Source organism: Brassica rapa, chromosome A09, assembly GCF_000309985.2.
Source record: "Brassica rapa cultivar Chiifu-401-42 chromosome A09, CAAS_Brap_v3.01, whole genome shotgun sequence".
NCBI lineage: Eukaryota > Viridiplantae > Streptophyta > Magnoliopsida > Brassicales > Brassicaceae > Brassica > Brassica rapa.
In genome coordinates this window covers 791,081-812,222 of record NC_024803.2, presented here as the reverse complement: position 1 = coordinate 812,222, position 21,142 = coordinate 791,081, and the positions used below count along the sequence as shown (strand labels likewise).

Genomic DNA, 21,142 nt, shown 5'->3' with positions numbered 1-21,142 from the left:
ACGTAAAAAAATTTAAGAAATAGAAATAAACATTTTAAAAAATAGAAAAAGAACACTAAGATTTAAGCATCTATCTTAAAATGTACATCTATCTTAAAATGGTAGTAAATTATATTAAAATGGAAATACCATATTAAACAAAAAAAATAAAAATGTATAGTTTTACATCAAGAAAGTCCCTATAAAACTCATTATAACATCAACATCAACCTCACACTATGATGGATTGGTGAGTCTAACGTGAAGACAAAAATATAAATATTTGATTTTCAAGATAAGAAATTCAGCTTTTATTTAGTTACTCAATATATAATATCTTAAAATATTTTTAAAAAAATATACATAATTTATATATATAGATTAATCTTCCAAACTTAAACTATTATATTATATCTGAATAATGTTTTTAAATAAAAATAATTTCTGATTTAAAAAAAAATAAAAACAACAAATGGTTATTTTCAAATAATGAATGTAATTTACATTATACTATTATTTAACAAGTATTAGATACGTTTTGATATATCATTATTTTCTATTTCCAGAAAACAATAAATTGTTAAACATCAATATCATCTAGGTTAAGTATACGAACATCACAAATTCAAACATCACAAAAAATATTTACATAAACAATATTCAAAAGAATAGTTATATACTTAATATTTGAAAATCAAAGATATTTTTGCTAAAATTGTACTTACATGGCCAAGGAGATCGACCATCTTTTTACGGATCAATCGATTATTGAGCATGTGGTCGATCCAAAAATATTCTACAGTTTAATTAAATATCTAAAACATTTATTCCAACACTCAACATATAGTTTTGCTAAATATGATAAATAGATAGCCAACAAAATTACAAAAACATATTTACATAGTAAAAAATATGTTAATTAAACGTGTTAAAGTTTAAAAACAAATTTTAATTATGACATGTATCTTAACATTTATATAAATATATATCATAACCTAAATATAAATGATTTAACAATTTAAATTAGAAAAAATAAAAAATCCCGGGCGTAGCCCGGGTTAATCCCTAGTTATGTGAAAAGTTTACCAAAAAAAATTATGTGAAGTATTTTCCTTCAAGAACTTACCAGCTTTTTTATCTTATGCATATTTAAGATTCTTCACAATACATAGTATATAACTTTTGTTCTCCATAACCTCATAAAAACCATCATTTATGGTTGTTAGGTGTTGATTATAAACACAAACACAATAATTAGTTTACTAATTGTGAAAAAGGTTTACAAATTTCCATATATTATAATTAGAACAAACCATTTTACTTTGGAATTCAGTCCCCACTTTGGTTGATCATGATGCAAACGTTCTAACAAGAATTAAAAGTCGCAGTGAATACAAACAAAAAAAGAACAACTATTTCTATTTATGCCTCAGAGATTACACATATGTAAAAGTTTGGAATGTCTTTGAAAATTCCCAATAAGAACAGAGATGTAGCATAGAAATAGAGCTCAAGAAGTTACTATAACTATCTCAAATGACATTATTACCCTCTACGAGTCTCAGAACGATCATCGTGAGAACATAGATGGTGATCGATATCACTATGAGATAGAGATCAACATCTGAACTTGCAAAGCTCATTTCTCATTTCAATAATCCTATTATTCAGTTTACTTATATTACAAAAGTCTATCACACACACACACACACACACAAATAACCTTTTAAAAAATGGTTGGAGAAGAGAATGGTTTATTTTTTTATCACAACAACAAACACCATAACATAGCCTTCTTTTACCTTTAAAAAGCCTTATTCGATTGTGTTTATATCATTCATCACCTTCTCTACATTTTATATATAAACTTACAGATACCATATATGTGTATGTGTAGTAGAGGTAGTAGATTGGCTCAGTAGTAGAAATGTCTCCTTCGAACCCTCTTCTTGCTCATGATCGGCGGCTCACCGCTCCCAGGAAACTCCCATTTCACAAGATCCCCGTCCCACGACGAGCTTATAAGCGTCGGGTAATGCGGATGCCAGTTACAGTCTCTCACAGGTGAGCTATGGTGCTTTAACACCGCTGCTTTATCTCCACTTTCCTAAAAACACATACATAGATTCCAAAGATTGGTCAATAAGGATTACTCAGCTATCTCTTGAATGTGTTTATGAGGAGGATAAAGCTATTACCAAGTCATATATGTAGACAGAACTGTCGTTGGATCCTGTGTAGATGTACTTTTGCCCAGTACTGTAAAAAAAAGAAAGAATCACACACAAGAACTAGAGTACATTATTGAGTTTGAGAAGACTACTGACCTATGTGCTGGAGAGAAGTAGCAGCGGATGAGAGTACGCAACACCGAGTGACCTTTATATGTGGACACAGACTGATCATAAGGGTGCTTTAGATCTCTTGCCTCCGAAGGGTAATCCATCCATCTGTAATCCCATTCATAGTTTCTGTGCACCTCATTCCTGTTATAAGAATAAATAACTTCATTCTAACTAATCACTTGTCACATATCATCAAACCATATAATGTAGAAGATTGTTATTACCTTGCAGGTACGGTTGAGGACATTTTTCTGATATCCCATAGCTTGATGGTTTGGTCTTTGCCATTCGATATGAAATAGCGACCATCTCCGCGGCTATCGATAAATGTAACACCTTCGAGGTGTCCCACTAGAACACCAGCTGGCTTATCTCTCCCAATGAAACAACGCCTATCCCACACCTTGCAGAGATTATCATCACCTCCAGATAAAATCAGGTGTCCACTTTCATCGGCGAAACACACAGTGTTCACATCAGACTGCAGCAATGGAGAGATTATACTATCAGTATTGGAAGAAAACTTTCACTGGAAAGCATAAGTGTAGAGATATGATTTATTACTGTGTGTGCAACAGTACGGAGTGAGACTCGGTTTGCTTCAAGATCATAAACGTAAATGGAATCATCACTGCTCCCAGCAACAAGTTCTCGTCCATCGGTTGAAAATTTAACAGAGAATATCCCAAAAGAGTAGCCTCCATCTTCCTCAGAAGAGAAGTCTAATCCATCATGGATCTCCTGCAAAAAAGACAAACACCTCAGAAGTTTAATTAAACACCATTAAGAAGCTGCTGCTGCGGAGATACCATCTCATTCTAATAACCTGCTCTTACTTAAAAAGTATTGTGGGTTCATACCGTGACATTTGCGTGAGACTCTGTTGTACCAGATCCAACATCGACTATGTGTACGATAGGTGACATGCTTGCATAAACCTGTAAAAATATAAAAGGATTCATTATTGCTTTCTCTGGGAGATAAACAGAAAGTTTTGATATAACAACAAGAGACTATGAAGACTAAGGGCATCTCCATCCCTACTCTATTTTTTCTTCTAAAATGGAGTAAGGAATGCTCCAACCTAACTCCATATCTCACTCCATAATGAAATTTACTCCATAAATGGAGTAATCTATTTTTTTTTTGGAGTGGGAAATGAAGTAGTGTATTAAAAAATCCAACACCTTGCAGAGATTATCATCACCCTTATTTCAATTCATTAATTAACAAAAATCCAACAAAGTAGTGTATTAAATAAGGATAAAACCGAAAAAACTACTAGTTTTCTTAATCTGTGTGCAAAAAACTTAAACTGACATCCCTATATGACAAAAAGGTCAAGATCATATGAGACCATTACACATCAAACATGAACAACTAGTTGAAGAAAGATCCAAAAAACTCACCAGGTTTCGCTGATCAGGGGACAGAGAAGTATCAGTAACAGTCCAACGCAAGCTCTTTGCAAGAATATCCTTTTGAACTTTCCAACCTTTCTCTACATTGTAAATCCGAATATGGCTTCCCTGAAAGTAAAACATCCAAAAAATAATCAAAAAACTGTTTCTAAGCTTAGAAATTAGCTTTGCAAACAGACATTTCGATAACACAAGACCAAAGATGAGTCTGTGTCCTAATTTACCTGAAACCCAGCAATGAAGAGAGACCCATCAGTTGAAAACTGAGAAACATAAGCTCGGCTATCCATCTGATCCACAAGCCAAGGACCCTTAACAGGCAAATACCTACTCAAGATATGGCAACGATCAGCTGAAGAAAACCTTCCTCCTCTTCCAGAGAAGTTACTCTCACGACCAGCCAACATCCTCACAGTGGAAACAGGCAACTGATGCCTCCCGGGGACTTGACGGCTAAACCGTTCATGAGGACAAGACTTCAACTTAGTGACTTGACTGATCTCATTGTCTAAATCACCCAAACGCTCACTCGATCTGTGACTACTACTGCTACTACTACCAACACCGTAATAGCCTTTTCCAGCATCGCAGAGATCGGATTCAATCTCGAGTCTACTCATTGCATAACCCATTTCATCAGTATCAGAATCACTTGGTCCTGAAAACATTATAGGAGACAACCACCATCGAACATTCGCTCGTACACCAATTCACCTATAATCAAAACCCAAGTTCCAAAATCAATCAAAGTCGTCGCCTTTACGCACATAAACAGCAAAATTGCACAAAAAGATGAAATCACCAGAGACATCGAGAGAAACCCAGAAACAGGATCATTTTCGAATTGAGAGCTTTGGGAGTGCTGATCCTAAATCTGATCGCGAATTCGATTGAAATGATTAATTGATTTACCTGTACGAAGGAGGAGGACTCTCGTAACGGTTCTCGCAAGAAGGATCGCTGGTCTCTTCTTCTCTTTAACTGAAGTTGTCGGAGTTAAAGTTTTTGCCTTTTTTCGACAAATTTGAGCGGATACGGTTTTGTCGTCGACGTGTGTCTTGATGGAGCGTGCAAAGCTGTGTTTGCCACGTTTGACTTTGTACCATACAGCAAGTGTTGTGGTCACTCTTCCAAATCATTGATTGCTAACTCAATTAACAATATACTATATTTAGCTAAATTCAAATATTTTAGATAGTCAAGGTTTTATTTTTATCTTTTGATTTTTACTCGAAATGAGCAACTTCGAACCCATTGTCACTCAAACAGAGTCAGGATTTGGATAGTAAATAAAGACACTAACTAATAGAAGAAGAACTCTTCACCTAAACTTTTATACGATCATCATCCACTCCATGTTATAAACGGTAACTGACAGAGAAGACAATGACCAAATCCTTCATTGGTTGGTAGTAAACCCGTAGTGTAATAATATATGTATTTACAATATAACATAATACCCCGACTTCATTCTTTTTTTTCAACCTGTACAGACAATGTAAAGGTAAAACAAACGACACAATAATACTAACTGCACTGTTCAGAATCAGAGCTCACACCATGAACACCAATTATTTATTCCTCCAGATGATGTGATACTACAATCGGATGGTGCACATAACCGTGGTCCTGAAATCAAGCTGGTGATTAAACGGCGGCTTAGCAACAACAGACCTCCAAGTCTTCTTCCTCGGATCATACACATGAATCATCAAACAACCAGCGTTGCTCCTCTGTCTAGTATCCATCAGATTATACCCATCCAAGAGAATCATAACATGCAACTCCCCATTCACCGCAACAAACCCAACCGGTTTATCAAAATGAGCTTTCTTGGGAACACTCGACTCCTTCACCCAACGGTTCGAACCCATCTCGTACCTAAGAATCCACTCCTTATCCAACATGTAAAACACAGACTCCACAGCAACAATCTTCCCCAGCTTAGGACTCTCTCCCTCTCCCCACATATCTCCAACCAAACGCCACTTCTCATCACCGTCAAGATTCATCACCGCCGCGTCATTACAGTACTCATCAACGGGTAGAACTCCAGAAACAGTCCTTGACCCACAATATCCACCCATCACCCAAAACTCTCTCTCTCCCTCCTCAACAACAAACCCGACACAACCAGCTCTAAACCTAGGCAACTCATCCATCTCCCTCCACTCATCTCTCGCCACGTCATACACCTCAACAGAACTCATCCTGCTCCCAGCAGCACCGAACAACGAATGCCTCGACCCTCCCCCCGCAACAACAATCCTATCCCCACCAATCGCAGCGCAGGCGAAGCTGCCACGTGGAGACAGCATGGGAGCCAACCGCTCCCACGCCATCTTCACGAAGCTGTAACGGAAAACTGACGAACTCGGCAACGGCCGATCGAGAGGATACGACCTCGTATCGAACGCCGACCCGCCGAGGACGTAGAGATCCGATCCCACCCCGACGGCGGCGAAGTTGCAGAGACCGTAGACGTGGGGGTTACACGGCATCAAGGGGAGGGGTCTCCAGGAGAGAGTGATGGGATCGAAGAGGAGCGGCGGCGAGATGGAGGGATCCTGGGGGAAGACGCAGAGGAGGTGCGAGAGGCGGTGGCGGTTGTCGTGGCGGCGGCGGAGGGAGATTAGGGTTTTGGAGGAGAGGAAGGCGTACCAGGATTTGGAGGTGGATTTGAGGCGGGGGATGTGGGGGTAAGGGATGAAGGAGAGGATGAGGCGCGCGACGTCGTTTGATAGGCCCGGGATTAGGGTTAGGGTTGGGTCGATTCGTGGCTTGGGGCGAGGGAGATAAGGTCGTGATGACGATGATGATGATGATGATGAGGAGGAGGAGGATTGTAAGCGTGAGGAGAAGATTGGTAGAGGCATGGTTTGTGCCGACGGGGAGAGAGATCTCCGGCGACTTGATGGATCAGTGAGGGAGGATCGTCATGGAGAAGATGGAAATGATCAAAGGACTGATTCTGATTCCTCGGCTGAGAAAAATATTTTTTAAAAAGTAATCATGATCGGGGTGAGGCTTCTTGGGCCTTAAGTGGGCCTAAACCGGTCCTAAACTGGGCTTAATTCAGGTTTTTTTTCTTTTTTTTTGGGGGGGGGGGGAGGGGGGGATTCAGATTTTTCAACATAACATAATAAATATGTGAAAAGGTGAATTTTGAATCAACGTAGCACTATTCGTTTAAATGTTGATGTTATCTGCGATTGTGACCTTGTTCATGAGCAGAGTGTTGTTTGTTTTATTGTCGCACTTGCAAATCGCTATTTCAAACATTTTGAATTCATGAGGCAATGCATGTCTATATTCAGACGACATGCAATTGTAATTATTCGTTTCACTAAACTTTTGGACCTGCACATACACCTATTGCAATTAAACCAGTCAAATTTTAAATAACATCTTATATATTAAAACAGAAGTCACAACCTTGATTCATGTGTGATTTTTTAAAAAATGGACCTAATGGACCTACTCATAGAAATTCATACTATATTTTAATTCAGACTAATAATAAATATAATTTTTAAAATATTTTAATCATAGTATCTTTTGATATCTTTTCATTTTAAATATAAATATATTTATTTTAAAATTCAAACAAATCTGTTTAAAAAGATTTTTACAAGATCTTCATTTTTGAAATTATATTTAAATATTTTCAATAATTTCGAAATTAGTTTAAAATATTATTATACATTAATATATTCAGTTATATAAAAAGAAAAATAAAAAAATCTATAATATTTTAGTTATGATATAATCATAATCAATCATATTAAATTAAAATTATTTTATTGAGCTAAATATAATAAAATTATATTAAATTTATATATTTTATTTTTGCAATTATAAAATATGTATGTTCAAAAATAAAATCTAATATGTTGGTAAGATAGGTTAACATTATCAAACTATATAATACATGTATAAAAATTAACATGTATTTCTTTTAAGTTAATAATATAAAATCTTTGTAACTACTTTAATCATAATATATTTTCATTTTAAATATAATATATATTTATATATTATATTTTAAAAATTCTAATAAATCTGTGTAATAATTAAACAGTAACTTAATGTATTTTAAGTTATCGTTTAGAAATGAAAATAAATAAATTATATCCTATTTTATCTACTTTTATAGTCATGATCATGTAAAAATATAATTATTATACTAAAATAAATATGATAAAATTATATTCAATTGATAAATTTATAAATATTATTTTCATAAATATAAACTATTTATTTAAAATATAATATGATGATCAAACGACTTAAAATTAACAAACTATATAATACATGTCTAAAAATTAACATATATTATATTTTTATATATACAATAATAAATTATCTAAAATGAATAAGCATAAAAATATTGGTAAAAAAAATCCAGTTTTGAAAAACGGGTCAGAATTTAGCATAAATTAAATATAAAATATTTTTAAATATATTTTCTCATGAATATATTAATTTGCTTAATAACTAAATGCAAATACAATAAGATAAATATATAATAAGAAGTGGCAAATACATAAGGTTTAAACAATAATAACATGTAAATTATAAAATTATCGTATTTGAAATAGTTATATAAATATTTAAGTATATGATTAACATTAAAAATATATACCACTTATGTTCTAAAACAATAATTTATATATAGAAAAGTGAAAACAAACACCCGTGCGGTTGCACGGGTCAAAATCTAGTTACTAATTTAAATTTTGGCTTTTGCAAACAAACAAATCCGAAGGTAAGGGGAACATATATAAACGGGTATTTCTACATGTCGACTCAAAACAACTATCGTTACGATAACATGAAAGTAAATCATTCACTTATTTAGTGTTTAATGTTTGAAATCGCAAACACCAGTTTACATATGTTCCACACTCGTTTCCCACCTGCTGCAATTAAACAAGTATTTTTTGAGAAAAAATGAAATTAATTTAGTTCAAAAGAAAAAGAAAGAAATTAACCGGGTCTACATGTCAATTCGAAAACGCTATCCATTGTTATAATAAAATGAGTACTGCATGAAACCAACATGAAACCTAATTATTAATTAGTTAATTGGAGCCGTAAACGTTAACGACGCAATAATTCATTACATTATTGATAACATGCTCATACACATATACTTTATTGATTTTTCATACAAAAGAGAGACTTGATTGCTTCTCCCGAAATAAAACACATATAATCATCACACAAATAGAACTCAACTAATCCAAAAACTCTTATTTTAGTACTACATGCAGTTCTTGATATTAGTTGAACCATGAAATTACTAAAACATTGTTGAAACTCTCGTAAGTAAGCGCACACATTTATGCTCCAGAGACGGCACAATAAGCGTGAAGAGTAGAACGAGCTCTACGACCAGCCTCAGTGTGATAGAAACTCATCAAGTCAACGTAAGTGAATGGTTTGAAGAGACGTGGGTGCTTCTCGTCCACAAGCTCTTTTGGTGGTTCGATGATGTAATCTCCGTTTGGAGTCGAGAACAATGCTATTGAATACCTTGTCTTCTTTCTTTCCGTTACTCTTACTCTATGAAACGGACGAGACAGTCTACCATTCATAAGTGCCTGCAAACAAAAATAATACAAAAATCAAAACAAGTTTCATGATGAGAAGAAAACATATAATGTTAATGTATAAACACTTTAGTAAAGAAAAGACATGCATTTGTGAAAGTGATAGGAAAAAATAAAAAGGTGCATCCCATTTAAAAATAAAATAAGTTAGAACTTACATATAGAGAATCTCCAGCCATAACAACGAAAGAGTTATGAGATGGTTTTAACCTGATCCACTTTTCATCTTTGGTTAACACCTCCAAACCTTCAATCTCATATTGATAAAGTACCGTCAAAAGGTTTTTATCAGTATGAGAAGGTAGACCTAATTTCTTCTCCTCATCATCTGCGCCACCATTAGCTTTAACACTATCACTAACGCCAACATTAGCACTACTACGAGTACCAGCATTAGCATTAACATCATCAATAGTGCCAGTGTTAACATCAGCACCAACACTAGATTTAGCACTAACATTAGTACCAACGTCGACATTAGACTTAACATTAGCACAATCACCAGTATTAACGTCATCACCATTATGATTGGTACCAGCACCAGTGCAAACGTCACCCTTGGCATCAGCATCGTCATCAATATGAACTTTAGCAATACCATTAGCAATATCATCAGCATCAGCGTTAGCAGTTGTATTCGTATTAGCACCATCATCAGAATCTTTAGTACCAACCGCAACATTAGCATCAACATCAGGTGGTGCTACATATTTCATCAGTCGCAAACGGTAATTCGTTGACTTGAGGTGTTCATCAAAGTAGTTTTCTATCCCAAAGCTCTCTATGACCATTCTTCTCACCATTACATCCAATTCTGCTAACTTCTCTGAAAAATTCTGGATCGTTTCGCTGTTTTCAACACAAAGAAAATTATATAGCTATTTTAATAGAAACAAGAAAATAAAATGCGAGAAACGTGAGATTGAAAACAAATTTTCAGTTCATTACTATATAAGTGAACTGACATTTTTCCAAAAAAATAAAAATAAAAACAAGGTTTTATATAGAAAATTGTTACATAGCTTATAAAAGCAACTAACAAAAAAATTACGAAAATATTTTTGATTAAAAAATAACAGGAGTTTACGAACAATATACTCTACGAAGCATTACTTAGTTTTTTTTTTTTTGACATGACGTTACCTCATACTCTTGTTACCCTCACAATCAGGGCGTAGCAGTTGAGTAAATTCGTTAACTTTCTCCAAAACATTGGAATTCTGGATCCCTAGACTCTCAGAGAGACCATTATGAGTTGAATATCCAGTGTACGGTTTCGGAGACACGTTTCTCTGTTTAGCCTCAACTGGTAACTCGAAAAGCTCTATCATGGCATCCAAAACTGACTTCTTCAGCTCCTCTGACACTCTATCATATGACACCTCAAAACCGCCGTAGTCTTCAAGAGCTTTACGGACATCACTCCTCACTTCAACCCACTTCTCACTTCCTGGTTTTAGGGTTTGGTCCGAGAGATAGATGACTGGAAGTTGAGGAGTGTCTGCACCCATTCTTTTCGCTGCAAATCCAAAAAATATATTTATAAAATGTTAATTAGCTTTATTTTAACCCGAAAGAAAATGTTTAAGTAGCTCTTTAATCATCACAACAAAAGAAAGCATTCAAAACTCATAAGAAAACTACCTTTGGAGTCTTTCTTTGATTGAAAGAGATCAAGCTGGTTTTCTTTTCCTTAGTTTTTTTTTTTGCTTCCGTGCTGAGAAAGTAAATGATGGAGTGTCCCATTTATAGACAGAAACATTCTACTTTGTTTTTGTTTTTTTTTTCTTCAGAGAAACACATGTGGATTTAATATAAAAATTCAAAGGGAGGAAAGTTGGTATGTCACAAAAACAGATACCTTTTAAAAAGTTGATATTCAAAGGGAGGAAAGTTGGTATATCATATGATGATTTGATTTTTTTTTTGCACTTACGCATATATTAAAGATATTCGTAAATGATATTATATATTTGTTAGGTCACACGTCTGATTTTCGTTTTCATGCTTTGTTGGTTACCAGTAGAAATAGAAGTTTTTTCAGTGGGTAGTTTTTTCTTAGTTGGTAGTGTTTGTAATCAAAGGGAGTGCTTAAAGTTTTGATAAAACAAATCATAGAATGTAGTCAAACAATGAAATTGCATGAATTTAATTCCAAGAACTTTTTACTTATTCTTTTTGGGGTAATTGAACCCACCATTTTAACTATACTTTGTGCAGTTAGAAAGATTAGTCCATGTTGAAAATGTGGCCGCCTGGCCAGTGTTGCTAATGAAGACCGAGATTTCCGAATTTTCATAGCATTATTTCGATTGCTAGTTTTCTACTTTACTTATAAAACTCAAAATAATAAACAAAAAGGGAAAGTGAACTTGAATTTGAATTTTCCATTGATTTTTTCTTTTGAAATTTTTTTAGATACTTTGATACATATGTATTGACATGATAGTTTAAATCTTTAATTAGACATCCTAAGAATGTTAAATGATTTTGAGCAAGAAAATCACGGCATGATAAACCAGAGGTGTTTTACTCTCCGATTACCTCTCTAAATGAAGGGGATTTACGCTGTTTTTTTTTCGGTATAATGTATCTGGGTCAATTATTTATACACATCAGATGTTTGAAAACCTTAACATGAAACTATATTACAAGAAAAAAGGAGAGAGACTAACTGCGTATGCATTATCAGGAAAAAAAAAATAGACAAACTGTATAGTTTAATTTTTTTAAAAAATAATCATTCAATGTATAAAGGAATAACACACACGTATACATACACCTGCAAGCAGGAGTGGCATACGGAGGTTAGTCTGCAATCGCTTGAATATGAACTTCTTTCGAAGCAATAATGTGTGTACTTGCTCGCTATTCTGTCCAAGCTTGGCTGGAGAAGAGTTATGGAGATTCGAAAAATATGTTGTTTCGGCCTGTAAAAATACTATATGTGAAAAAATAAGCGATATATTTAAATTCAAATAAAAAAGTTACGGTTGTTATTAATTGTGGTCGTTACTCTCAACAAACGCATTTAGTACATAACTAATTTATTAATAAACTATGCATAACAGCTAAATCAAGCCAGTATGCGTAAACGCCTACTAACTACTAGTTATAGAACCCAATTCCACTAAAGGAAAAAGAGTTGGTATTAAGGCCAAAAGCAAGAAAGCAAAGCACCACCAAAGTTCTGAGAATCAAGAAAAATGGATTCAGACTCTCTTCTTCCTCTCTCTGAATCTCTTGAGCTCCCAGTCATAGATTTCTCCGATCAGAACTTAACACCAGGAACCTCAAAGTGGGATGAAGTGAAGGCTGATGTCCGTAAAGCGTTAGAAGACTACGGCTGCTTCCAAGCTTTCGTTGGCAAAGTGTCAAACATAGAGCTTACCAAGTCTGTTTTTGAAGCCATGGAAGAGCTATTCGATTTGCCGGTTCAGACCAAACAGAGAAACGTGTCGTCGAAACCCTTTCATGGGTATCTAAGTCACAATCTTTACCAGAGTTTAGGGATTGAAGAAGCTAATGATGCTGAGAAAGTTAACTATTTTACACAACAGCTATGGCCTGATCATGGAAACAAGAGTATTAGGTACAAAATTTGATAACTACTCCATCAGTTTCAAACTAGATATGGTTTAAATCATTTCAAGTAAATTTAAAAACAGTAAACTTTAATTTTAACATTATTTGATTATTTAAATTCTAAAATTCGTTTTTTTAATGAAATTATATATTTGCACCTTTTGTTTTATCATGCGTTTGAAACATTCTTGAAATTTTTTCAAGAATTCGTTTTTTTAATGAAATTATATATTTGTGTTAAAATAGTGAGACGATGCACAAATTCGCAGAGCGATTAGTGGAACTGGATCTGATGGCGAGAAGAATGACAATGGAGAGTTTTGGGATAGAGAAGTACCTGGACGAACATCTGAACTCTACATATTATGTTCTTCGAATGATGAAGTATACAGCACCTCCTGATGACGATGTAGAAGAGACAAAGCTAGGTTTACTTTCTCATACCGACAAGAGCATTACAACAATACTTCATCAATATGAAGTTGATGGTTTGGAAATTAAGACCAAAGACAACAAATGGATCAAAGTGAAACCATCTCAACATTGTTTCATCATTATGGTTGGAGATTTTCTCTGTGTAAGCTCTTCGAAACTTCACACACACACCCGAACACTATTTAAGACGGTAATGATCATCTAAAATGTTGATGTTGCAGGCACTTTTGAATGGTAGATTGTATTCTCCAAATCACCGAGTCTTGATGACGGCAAAGAAGACAAGGTATTCGACTGCAATGTTCTTTGTTCCAAAACAAGGAGTTGTCATAGATGCACCTGAAGAACTTGTCGACCAAGAACATCCCCGTATGTTCAAACCCTTTGAGTATAATGAATTCATTAACTTCTTTCACTCGGAAGCTGGTCGTAAAGCTGAATCTGCTCTCCATGCTTTCTGTGCTCTCTGAAACATTTGAACTTTTATTCACAACAATGATTGTAATGATTTTACATTTCATGGTTTAGGTTTTGCTCCTATATTTCTTTTCATGTTTCTTTTGATTTGATATGTTATCACATGGGTACATAAACTCTACTAGATGGTCTTATTCAAGGACAATCATATATATGTAAGCAAAAGTGACGATATTCTGGAGATTTCGTTGGCATGCACACGCATAACTAGTCACTTTGATTGACTTGTGAAACATAAACATGGATGCTGGTGTACATAGTATAATAATCAGCTTAGGAACAAATAACAATCATCAAAATTTTGTTAGAAAAGTATCACAAATGTTTTTAAATTGTTTACCTTATATCCACTACACGAAGTTTTTGACTGATTTTTATTTAGTGTCTTTTCTGTATATGCAATTTGTATACCGGTCAATTATTTATACACATCAGATGTTTCAAAAACCTTTACATGAAACTATAGTACAAGAAAACTCAGAGAGACCAACTGTGTATGCATTATCAAGAAAAAAAATTAGACAAACTCTAGACTCTAATTAATTTTTTAATCATTCAACGAATAAGTGTATAACACACGTATTCAATACATACACATGCAAGCAGCAGCGTTACAGTTGTTATTAATTGTGGTCGTCACTCTCAGCAAACGCATTTATTACAAAATTATTTAATTAATAAACAACTAGCATAACAGCTAATTCAAGCTAGCATCTGTAATCACATTCTAACTACTAGTTATAGAACTCGATTCCGTAAAAAGAAAAAGTTTGGTATTAAGGCCAAAATCAAGAAAGCGAAACACCACCAAACTTCTGAGAATTAAGAAAAAATGGATTCAGACTCTCTTCTTCCTCTTTCTGAATCTCTCCAGCTCCCAGTCATAGATTTCTCCGACCAGAACTTAACACCAGGAACCTCAAAGTGGGATAAAGTGAAGGCTGATGTCCGTAAAGCGTTAGAAGACTACGGCTGTTTCCAAGCATACGTTGACAAAGTGTCAAACATAGAGCTTGACAAGTCTGTTTATGAAGCCATGGAAAAGCTTTTTGATTTGCCGGTTCAGACCAAACAGAGAAACGTGTCTTCCAAACCCTTTCATGGGTATCTAAGTCACAATCTTTACCAGAGTTTAGGAATTGAAGATGCTAATGTTGCAGAGAAAGTCAACGACTTCATTCAACTGCTATGGCCTGATCATGGAAACAAGAGTATTAGGTATGACTTTTACTTTTTGGACTTCTTAATTTTAATCTATGTTTTTAAAAAAATTGTTTCTAAAGATATATATTTTTTAAGTGAATGATAAATTGTAAATTTATAAAATTTAATTGTGTTTATTGAATTTTAATTGATTAAAAATTAAGAAAATAGTTAATCACAAAGATAAATATATTTATAATAACACCTTAATATATTTTATTAATATATATATACGAGAACTCTTTTTTCTTTGGGTCAAAATATGTGATATATTTTAGCCTTTTTAAAATGGAGGGAGTATTTATTTGTCTATGTATAACATTTTGGTTGATCATTTCCGTTTGAAACATTCTTGAAATAGTGAGATGATGCACAAGTTCTCGACGCAACTAGTGGAACTGGATGTAATGGTGAGAAAAATGATAATGGAGAGTTTTGGAGTAGAGAAGTACCTTGACGAGCATCTAAATTCTACAAACTATCTCTTTCGAATGATGAAGTACACAGCACCTCCTGATGACGATGTAGAAGAGACAAAGCTAGGTTTACGTTCTCATACGGACAAGAACATCATCACCATACTTCATCAGTATGAAGTTGATGGCTTGGAAATTATGACCAAAGATGGAAAATGGATCAAAGTGAAACCATCTCAAAATTCTTTCATCATTATGGTTGGAGATTCTCTATGTGTAAGTTCCTTCAAACTTCACACACATGCACACACTATTTAAAACAATACTCATTTGTTTGTTGATCGATGACTCGATGTTGCAGGCACTTTTGAATGGTAGATTGTATTCTCCATACCACCGAGTCATGATGGTGGCAAAGAAGACAAGGTATTCGACTGCAATGTTCTCTGTTCCAAAATCAGGAGTTGTCATAGATTCACCTGAAGAGGTTGTTGACGAAGAACATCCTCGTATGTTCAAACCCTTTGAATATATGGATTTCCTTAACTTCTTTCACTCGGAAGCAGGTCGCAGAGTTGAATCTACTCTCCATGCTTTTTGTGCTCTCTGAAACATTTCAACTTTTATTCACAACAATGAATGTAATGACCACATTTTTAGGGTATAGGTTTTGCTCCTTTCCCTTTTCATGTTTTCTGTAATTTGATATGTTATCACATGCATATATTTAATTATATAGTTCAAAAACAAATCAATTTTTGAAAAAAAACTCTAATTAATTACTAATATAATTTATGAGACTAGAAACACTTGTAGTAAGTGCTATTTCCATATAATCACCAGTCATTATGAACTTCATTGTCTAAGGTTACTTGTTAAAATTAAGAAATGTAATTTAAATAGCATTAAAGTCAACTAAAGGAGAGAAGAGTCAGCTCTTCCCACTGTGAAACTTATTTTCAGTTATTTGCTCTCAAAGTCTCAACCTTTACTTGTTAGCAACCAGAGAGCGAGAGAGAAACAGAGTTCCTAAAAAGTAAAAGCAGAGAATCTTTTGGGTTAGGACCAAAAGAGAAAGCTCTAAAGTCTAAACAACAGGTAAGAACATAAAAAAACACCTACTGGTCAGAGATCTCAATGCAACCGAGTCTGTTACTGAAGCTTGCTCACATCCCAAGCCACTCTCATAACACCAAACCTAGAATTCGCTTCTCCAAAAGTCCTCCCAACATCATCAGACCCATAAGGGATGCTCATCTTGCTATAATCATATAACCCACTAAGCTCTATCACATCAACCACGCACACCTGTCTCGTCTCCAGGCTTAAACCGTACCACTCACCGTCTGTTTTCAAAACCGTTCCTTTACCGACCTCGACTCCTCTCTCGTCCACAAGCATCACTTGCTGCCCACGCTTCAGCCCTTCTGACGATGATGCAGAAGCTTTATCTGCAAATGGTGTTGTTGGTTTCTGCTGCTGCTGCTGCTGCCAAGTGTTTTCATCTCCGGGACTCTCTGGTAAATCCCCTGAGCTATTGTTATCACGTGCTGGCCCGTGCTTGCTTGCTCGAGCTAGTTTTGCTTTTCTGTTATTCAGCCTGACAAAAAAAAACTACTCACTCAGTTCCATTAAGATTAAATGTTTTAGAAAAAAAATATTGTTTCAAGAAAATAGATTTTTTGTGTTTTCTATGAAAAAATTTAAACTTCAAAAAAATTAATTGACTTTATTGAATTTTTAGTGGGATTGAAAGTTATTAAAAACTGAAAATTACAGAAAATAATAAATTTATTATAGCGATTTAATGTGTTTTATTAATATGTACGAAAACAGTCAAAATTCAATCTTTGTGAAACAGAGCTAGTATAAATGTAAGATTGAGACATAGTGATAGCTAGAGAGAGAGAGAGAGAGAAGCAGGTACCAGTTCTTCAGCTGGGCAGATGTGACCTCAGGACCCTGCAAGCTGAGTTTATCAGCCCAAGTCCGTATCCAAGCCGAGTTCCGCTGCATATCAGGCTCATCAACAAGAGCCTTCTCCATCATCGCCATCTGATCATCACTCATTATGCTACGCTTCCTTTTGGTCCTCTGTTTCTCCAATAAAAGAGAAGCTTCAGCTCTCTCATCCTCCTTCGCCTCTCCAGAGGAAGCACTCACCTTAAGCCGCTTGGTAAAAGTGCGAGCCAAGTATCCATCTTCAGCCTGATCAACCAGACCTTTCCCTCCTCTGTTAGAGCTTGTTTCTGAACCGCTAGTTTCAAGATTGTCGCTCTCTTTCGACCGTTCAGCTATTTCCATCTCCTCGTTGTTCACACCTTGCTTTGTCGTGGCACCTTCCGCTCGGACATCAGAATCCTCTGAAGCTTCGTCGTTGTTGAGATTCAGAGGCTCTTTTCCCAGCTGCTTGCCAGATGAACTACCTCCCGCACCTTGATTGTCCTAGAACATATGATCGACAAGAGTAAAATGTCGTTGCAGTTACTTGTATCAGTTTAACTAAACAGATGCTCATAAACAAATGCATACAATTGTAACAACTAGGCCTGCCGTTTATAACCGAACCAAATTTCTGTTAGTTTGGTTTTAAAAAAAAATTGTTAACCAAATTCTGAACCGAACTAAACGAAATTATCCAAAAATTTCGAACCGAACAAACCAAATTAACCGAACCAAAAACTTTGGTTTGTTTTGGTAAAGAATTTTAAAAACCGAACTAACCGAATACCAAACCAAACTTTTCCAGTTCAATTAGGCCTAACTAACAGACCCGAACTACCCGAACCAGCAGGCCTAGTAACAACAATGTACAAGAGAGTAAGTAGCTTTTCACCTTCACCTCAGCCTGACTTTCCTCAAACTCAGAACGGATTAGCGGCTCCAACTGTTGACAGAACACCCTGCAGAAGACAGCATCCCAAAAATATATATATCAATACAAAACAGCACCGCTCAAGAACTATAGAAATCTTATTTTAATATTGTCTTAAGGTGAAATGTATAATGATTGAGAGAGGTTCACCTCAAAATCATTAGATCTTCGACATTGAGTGCATTAGGGATTAAGAACTCTGCATGATGCAACAGAGAACCTACAAAAATACAAACATCCATCACAACGGAATCACCAAAACATGTGTAATAAAGAATGTGTAGGGATAAAGGGTACACACTTATGTTTTTGCAAACACTAGTGCCTCTCTGAGCCTCCGGAGTATATGTAGAGCTTGGTAATAGATTAACCAATATGCTTGAAGGATCCTTTCGCAATCCACTCACAAACGTTTGAATGAAACGGTTCCTGTCATCTTCTGCAGGTTTCAACAGCAAATCCACATAGTAAGAAACAAAGGTATGAGGATATGATGAGGTTAATTTAAAATCACCTGTGCAGACTTCAGGAACGAAGCAGTGAAGATTAGCCATGATTTTAACAATCAAGGACGTTCTTTGATGAGCGTATGAAGACATGGTGAGGTTATTCTGAAAATTAAGCTTGAACTGAGGAACGGCCAATTCACCAGGAGATGAGAATGCACTTAGAACCCATCCAGATGATGTAAACAGATCGTAATCAAGCGTTGCGTCATCTTCCCTTGAAGAGAGATCAGAAGAGCACAGCATTGACAAGAAATCTCCATGAGGGAGACAAAACACTGCGCTGAGAACCATTGTCTGTAGATTAAGGTTTAACATCCTCCACACATTAAAATCACAGATAAAGCAAAGGAAAGGGAAGTAATTCAAGAAATACTTACAAAATGTTTGGTGAAAAAACGTCGAAAATGTGAGTCATCCGAGAACACGTCAGCTAAGCGCATAGCGTTAAGTAGCACAAAACCCATTGGATACTCATTAGGAGGAGGACTGGCCTTGGAAGCTCTAGAAAGGCCAAGCCTCATTAATTCAAGAACCTAGATTACAGGATATAGCATCACTAGATAAGTCAACACTACTCCATAAGTTTGTTCACTGTTTAAACAGAACCCTTATTAGGACTAAACCTTTGAGGCAACAGTTTGGGCTAAATGCAAGCTTCCTGAACGTTCAACCTCGTCAAGGAATGAGACACTTTCCGCCTCAAACAAATGGTGCAACTGCAAGAAACATAAAACTTTTGGTATGAGACTTAACGACAGTAAATAGAGGAAACAACTATGCTAAGTTACAACAGGACTTACAAGTGACAGGGCTTTTGCATTTATTCTAGATATGGAAGCTATTATTACGGCTGCTCCAACCCATTCAGGAGTTATATATAGTGATAGTATGGACTGAGCTAGCATAAGAACACCACCTTTTCCACATAGCTCCTGAAAAGAAGAATACCATAAAACCTAACTCTGAGAATCATTCCGTAACTGATGCATCTAAAGGTTTAAGAGTCAGGCATTAGAGAAACCTGGTTTTTAGCGACACGGTCTCTAAACAGTTTGTGTTGGCATAGAGAGTGAAGGAACTGCAAAGCAGCTTCAGCTTGTTGGCAGTGTGCGTTAACGGCCCCTACAGAATTAGCACCTAGCTTCTTCGTTTGGTCAGTTTGCCGATGCAGCAACTTCGCTCTTAAAGATCTGACAACATTGTGAACCGCTCCAAAAGCAGCGTCTATAAACACATCAACCTAAATGAGAAACATAACAATCAGATCCAAAAGAACACAATCTCTCAAAGCTTAAGCGTGATCTTTCCACATATTGGCATTTCAAGCACATCATGGTAAAAGGTCATACCTTAGGGTGGGCAAGCAAGACTATAACAAGATCTTGGGAGTTAGGAGAGATGAACCCATGCATCAGGTGAAGAGTAGAAGCCACCATTGTGGCTTCTATCAATGAGTCATAATCTGATTTCCAACTTTCCTGAAAAAATAAAAGCAACAGAGATGAATCACAACTTGAGAAAGAGAGAAACCGAAAGAGACGTTAAGTTTCATGGGCTTCCAACTTAAAACAAACTAATTGGCGTAAGTGAATTGACCCAAGTCCTTTGTAGATACTCCAATGTCCTCTCTCGAGATAATGGTCCGATAACTATTAATTTCGACATAATCCATCAGACACAGAGAGAGTATTATACCTTTCTATTACCGCCGAGAGCAACCATGGTAAAGATCACAAGATCAAGCATCTGAGTTGTTAATACCACATCATCAAGCAACACCTATCACAATAATACAAAACAAACAAAAACACAAACATGCATTTTCATAAGTACTTCTCCATAACAAAGACATAAAGTCAAATTCTTTTTACAAGAACACAAAAGATCATCAAACCTGGTCCAATCTAGGATGACGAGACGTTAAGTCACAAAACGTATTCAGCAGTCTGATCCCAGACAACAAATACCTAAGCTTCCCTTCTTCCTCATGAGTAGATATAAACACTGACAAGAGGTGAAGAGGCAACATCCCCACCAGTTTCTCTACATCTATCTGAACTCAACAACTCAAAAATCAACACTTCATTCCCAAAACAAAAACCCAAATGAAAAGTTTTCACCTTTTCTGGCTCTGCACCTTCTTCTTCTCCATCGTTGTAAGTAATAGAGAAGTCTTCGTTATCCTTAAGAAGCTTGTGAATCTCGAGAGAGGTTCGCCAATGCAAGCCCTTCACAGCTGCCACCACTTGACTAGGCTCCAGCAACCCACTCATGTCAATTGA

General features: G+C 35.5%; 6 protein-coding genes across 8 annotated transcripts; 2 read left to right on the top strand and 4 right to left on the bottom strand.

Annotated features, from left to right (window-relative positions):
* Positions 1–1,604: 1,604 nt before the first annotated feature.
* On the bottom strand, positions 1,605–4,892 carry LOC103846967 (LEC14B protein). Of its 2 annotated transcripts, none has more exons than XM_009123986.3 (9): positions 4,658–4,892; positions 3,970–4,459; positions 3,734–3,853; positions 3,185–3,262; positions 2,889–3,065; positions 2,549–2,805; positions 2,307–2,465; positions 2,178–2,238; positions 1,605–2,086 (listed from the first exon to the last, which is right to left on the bottom strand). In XM_009123986.3, the coding sequence occupies exons 2-9, from the start codon at positions 4,411–4,413 to the stop codon at positions 1,895–1,897; spliced, it is 1,488 nt and encodes a 495-aa protein (XP_009122234.1). In that variant the 5' UTR covers positions 4,414–4,459; positions 4,658–4,892; the 3' UTR covers positions 1,605–1,894. The 2 variants fall into 2 exon arrangements, with proteins under 2 accessions (XP_009122234.1, XP_033135504.1); XM_033279613.1 differs by lacking the exon at positions 4,658–4,892 and adding an exon at positions 4,548–4,566.
* Positions 4,893–5,117: 225 nt separating this feature from the next.
* On the bottom strand, positions 5,118–6,749 carry LOC103846957 (F-box/kelch-repeat protein OR23). The gene has a single exon (XM_009123974.3). The coding sequence runs from the start codon at positions 6,619–6,621 to the stop codon at positions 5,344–5,346; it is 1,278 nt and encodes a 425-aa protein (XP_009122222.1). The 5' UTR covers positions 6,622–6,749; the 3' UTR covers positions 5,118–5,343.
* A 2,097-nt stretch (positions 6,750–8,846) lies between these two features.
* On the bottom strand, positions 8,847–11,151 carry LOC103846947 (probable 2-oxoglutarate-dependent dioxygenase AOP1). 2 transcript variants are annotated; one of them, XM_033279913.1, is made up of 4 exons: positions 11,005–11,151; positions 10,504–10,880; positions 9,519–10,209; positions 8,847–9,351 (listed from the first exon to the last, which is right to left on the bottom strand). In XM_033279913.1, the coding sequence occupies exons 1-4, from the start codon at positions 11,104–11,106 to the stop codon at positions 9,091–9,093; spliced, it is 1,431 nt and encodes a 476-aa protein (XP_033135804.1). In that variant the 5' UTR covers positions 11,107–11,151; the 3' UTR covers positions 8,847–9,090. The 2 variants fall into 2 exon arrangements, with proteins under 2 accessions (XP_033135804.1, XP_033135805.1); XM_033279914.1 differs by having other exon boundaries at positions 10,504–10,887; positions 11,005–11,133.
* Positions 11,152–12,566: 1,415 nt separating this feature from the next.
* LOC103846937 (probable 2-oxoglutarate-dependent dioxygenase AOP1) lies at positions 12,567–14,040 on the top strand. The gene is made up of 3 exons (XM_009123951.3): positions 12,567–12,952; positions 13,192–13,522; positions 13,602–14,040. Exons 1-3 carry the CDS (start codon positions 12,567–12,569, stop codon positions 13,848–13,850), a joined length of 966 nt encoding a protein of 321 aa, XP_009122199.1. The 3' UTR covers positions 13,851–14,040.
* A 649-nt stretch (positions 14,041–14,689) lies between these two features.
* Positions 14,690–16,227, top strand: LOC103846925 (probable 2-oxoglutarate-dependent dioxygenase AOP1). Its single transcript, XM_009123940.3, has 3 exons — positions 14,690–15,075; positions 15,422–15,752; positions 15,838–16,227. The coding sequence occupies exons 1-3, from the start codon at positions 14,690–14,692 to the stop codon at positions 16,084–16,086; spliced, it is 966 nt and encodes a 321-aa protein (XP_009122188.2). The 3' UTR covers positions 16,087–16,227.
* Positions 16,228–16,370: 143 nt separating this feature from the next.
* On the bottom strand, positions 16,371–21,133 carry LOC103846915 (nodulin homeobox). The gene is made up of 14 exons (XM_009123928.3): positions 20,981–21,133; positions 20,755–20,913; positions 20,556–20,639; positions 20,210–20,338; positions 19,882–20,100; positions 19,661–19,792; positions 19,484–19,576; positions 19,238–19,393; positions 18,866–19,154; positions 18,653–18,790; positions 18,502–18,571; positions 18,313–18,379; positions 17,404–17,921; positions 16,371–17,076 (listed from the first exon to the last, which is right to left on the bottom strand). The coding sequence occupies exons 1-14, from the start codon at positions 21,131–21,133 to the stop codon at positions 16,629–16,631; spliced, it is 2,655 nt and encodes an 884-aa protein (XP_009122176.1). The 3' UTR covers positions 16,371–16,628.
* Positions 21,134–21,142: the final 9 nt, after the last annotated feature.

Coding starts and splice junctions, on each gene's coding strand:
- LOC103846915 (XM_009123928.3), bottom strand. CDS start 21,133: ATGAGTGGGTTGCTGGAGCCTAGTCAAGTGGTGGCAGCTGTGAAGGGC. Junction 19,155..19,237: donor GTTTTTTCACCAAACATTTT/GTAAGTATTTCT, acceptor CTTAATCTACAG/ACAATGGTTCTCAGCGCAGT. Junction 18,572..18,652: donor TAGTGTTTGCAAAAACATAA/GTGTGTACCCTT, acceptor GTATTTTTGTAG/GTTCTCTGTTGCATCATGCA.
- LOC103846967 (XM_009123986.3), bottom strand. CDS start 4,413: ATGTTTTCAGGACCAAGTGATTCTGATACTGATGAAATGGGTTATGCA. Junction 3,854..3,969: donor TCTTCATTGCTGGGTTTCAG/GTAAATTAGGAC, acceptor TTTTACTTTCAG/GGAAGCCATATTCGGATTTA. Junction 2,239..2,306: donor TACTTCTCTCCAGCACATAG/GTCAGTAGTCTT, acceptor TTTTTTTTACAG/TACTGGGCAAAAGTACATCT.
- LOC103846957 (XM_009123974.3), bottom strand. CDS start 6,621: ATGCCTCTACCAATCTTCTCCTCACGCTTACAATCCTCCTCCTCCTCA.
- LOC103846947 (XM_033279913.1), bottom strand. CDS start 11,106: ATGGGACACTCCATCATTTACTTTCTCAGCACGGAAGCAAAAAAAAAA. Junction 10,881..11,004: donor ATCAAAGAAAGACTCCAAAG/GTAGTTTTCTTA, acceptor TTTGGATTTGCA/GCGAAAAGAATGGGTGCAGA. Junction 9,352..9,518: donor TGGCTGGAGATTCTCTATAT/GTAAGTTCTAAC, acceptor TTTTGTTTGCAG/GCACTTATGAATGGTAGACT.
- LOC103846937 (XM_009123951.3), top strand. CDS start 12,567: ATGGATTCAGACTCTCTTCTTCCTCTCTCTGAATCTCTTGAGCTCCCA. Junction 12,953..13,191: donor CATGGAAACAAGAGTATTAG/GTACAAAATTTG, acceptor GTGTTAAAATAG/TGAGACGATGCACAAATTCG. Junction 13,523..13,601: donor TGGTTGGAGATTTTCTCTGT/GTAAGCTCTTCG, acceptor TTGATGTTGCAG/GCACTTTTGAATGGTAGATT.
- LOC103846925 (XM_009123940.3), top strand. CDS start 14,690: ATGGATTCAGACTCTCTTCTTCCTCTTTCTGAATCTCTCCAGCTCCCA. Junction 15,076..15,421: donor CATGGAAACAAGAGTATTAG/GTATGACTTTTA, acceptor TTCTTGAAATAG/TGAGATGATGCACAAGTTCT. Junction 15,753..15,837: donor TGGTTGGAGATTCTCTATGT/GTAAGTTCCTTC, acceptor TCGATGTTGCAG/GCACTTTTGAATGGTAGATT.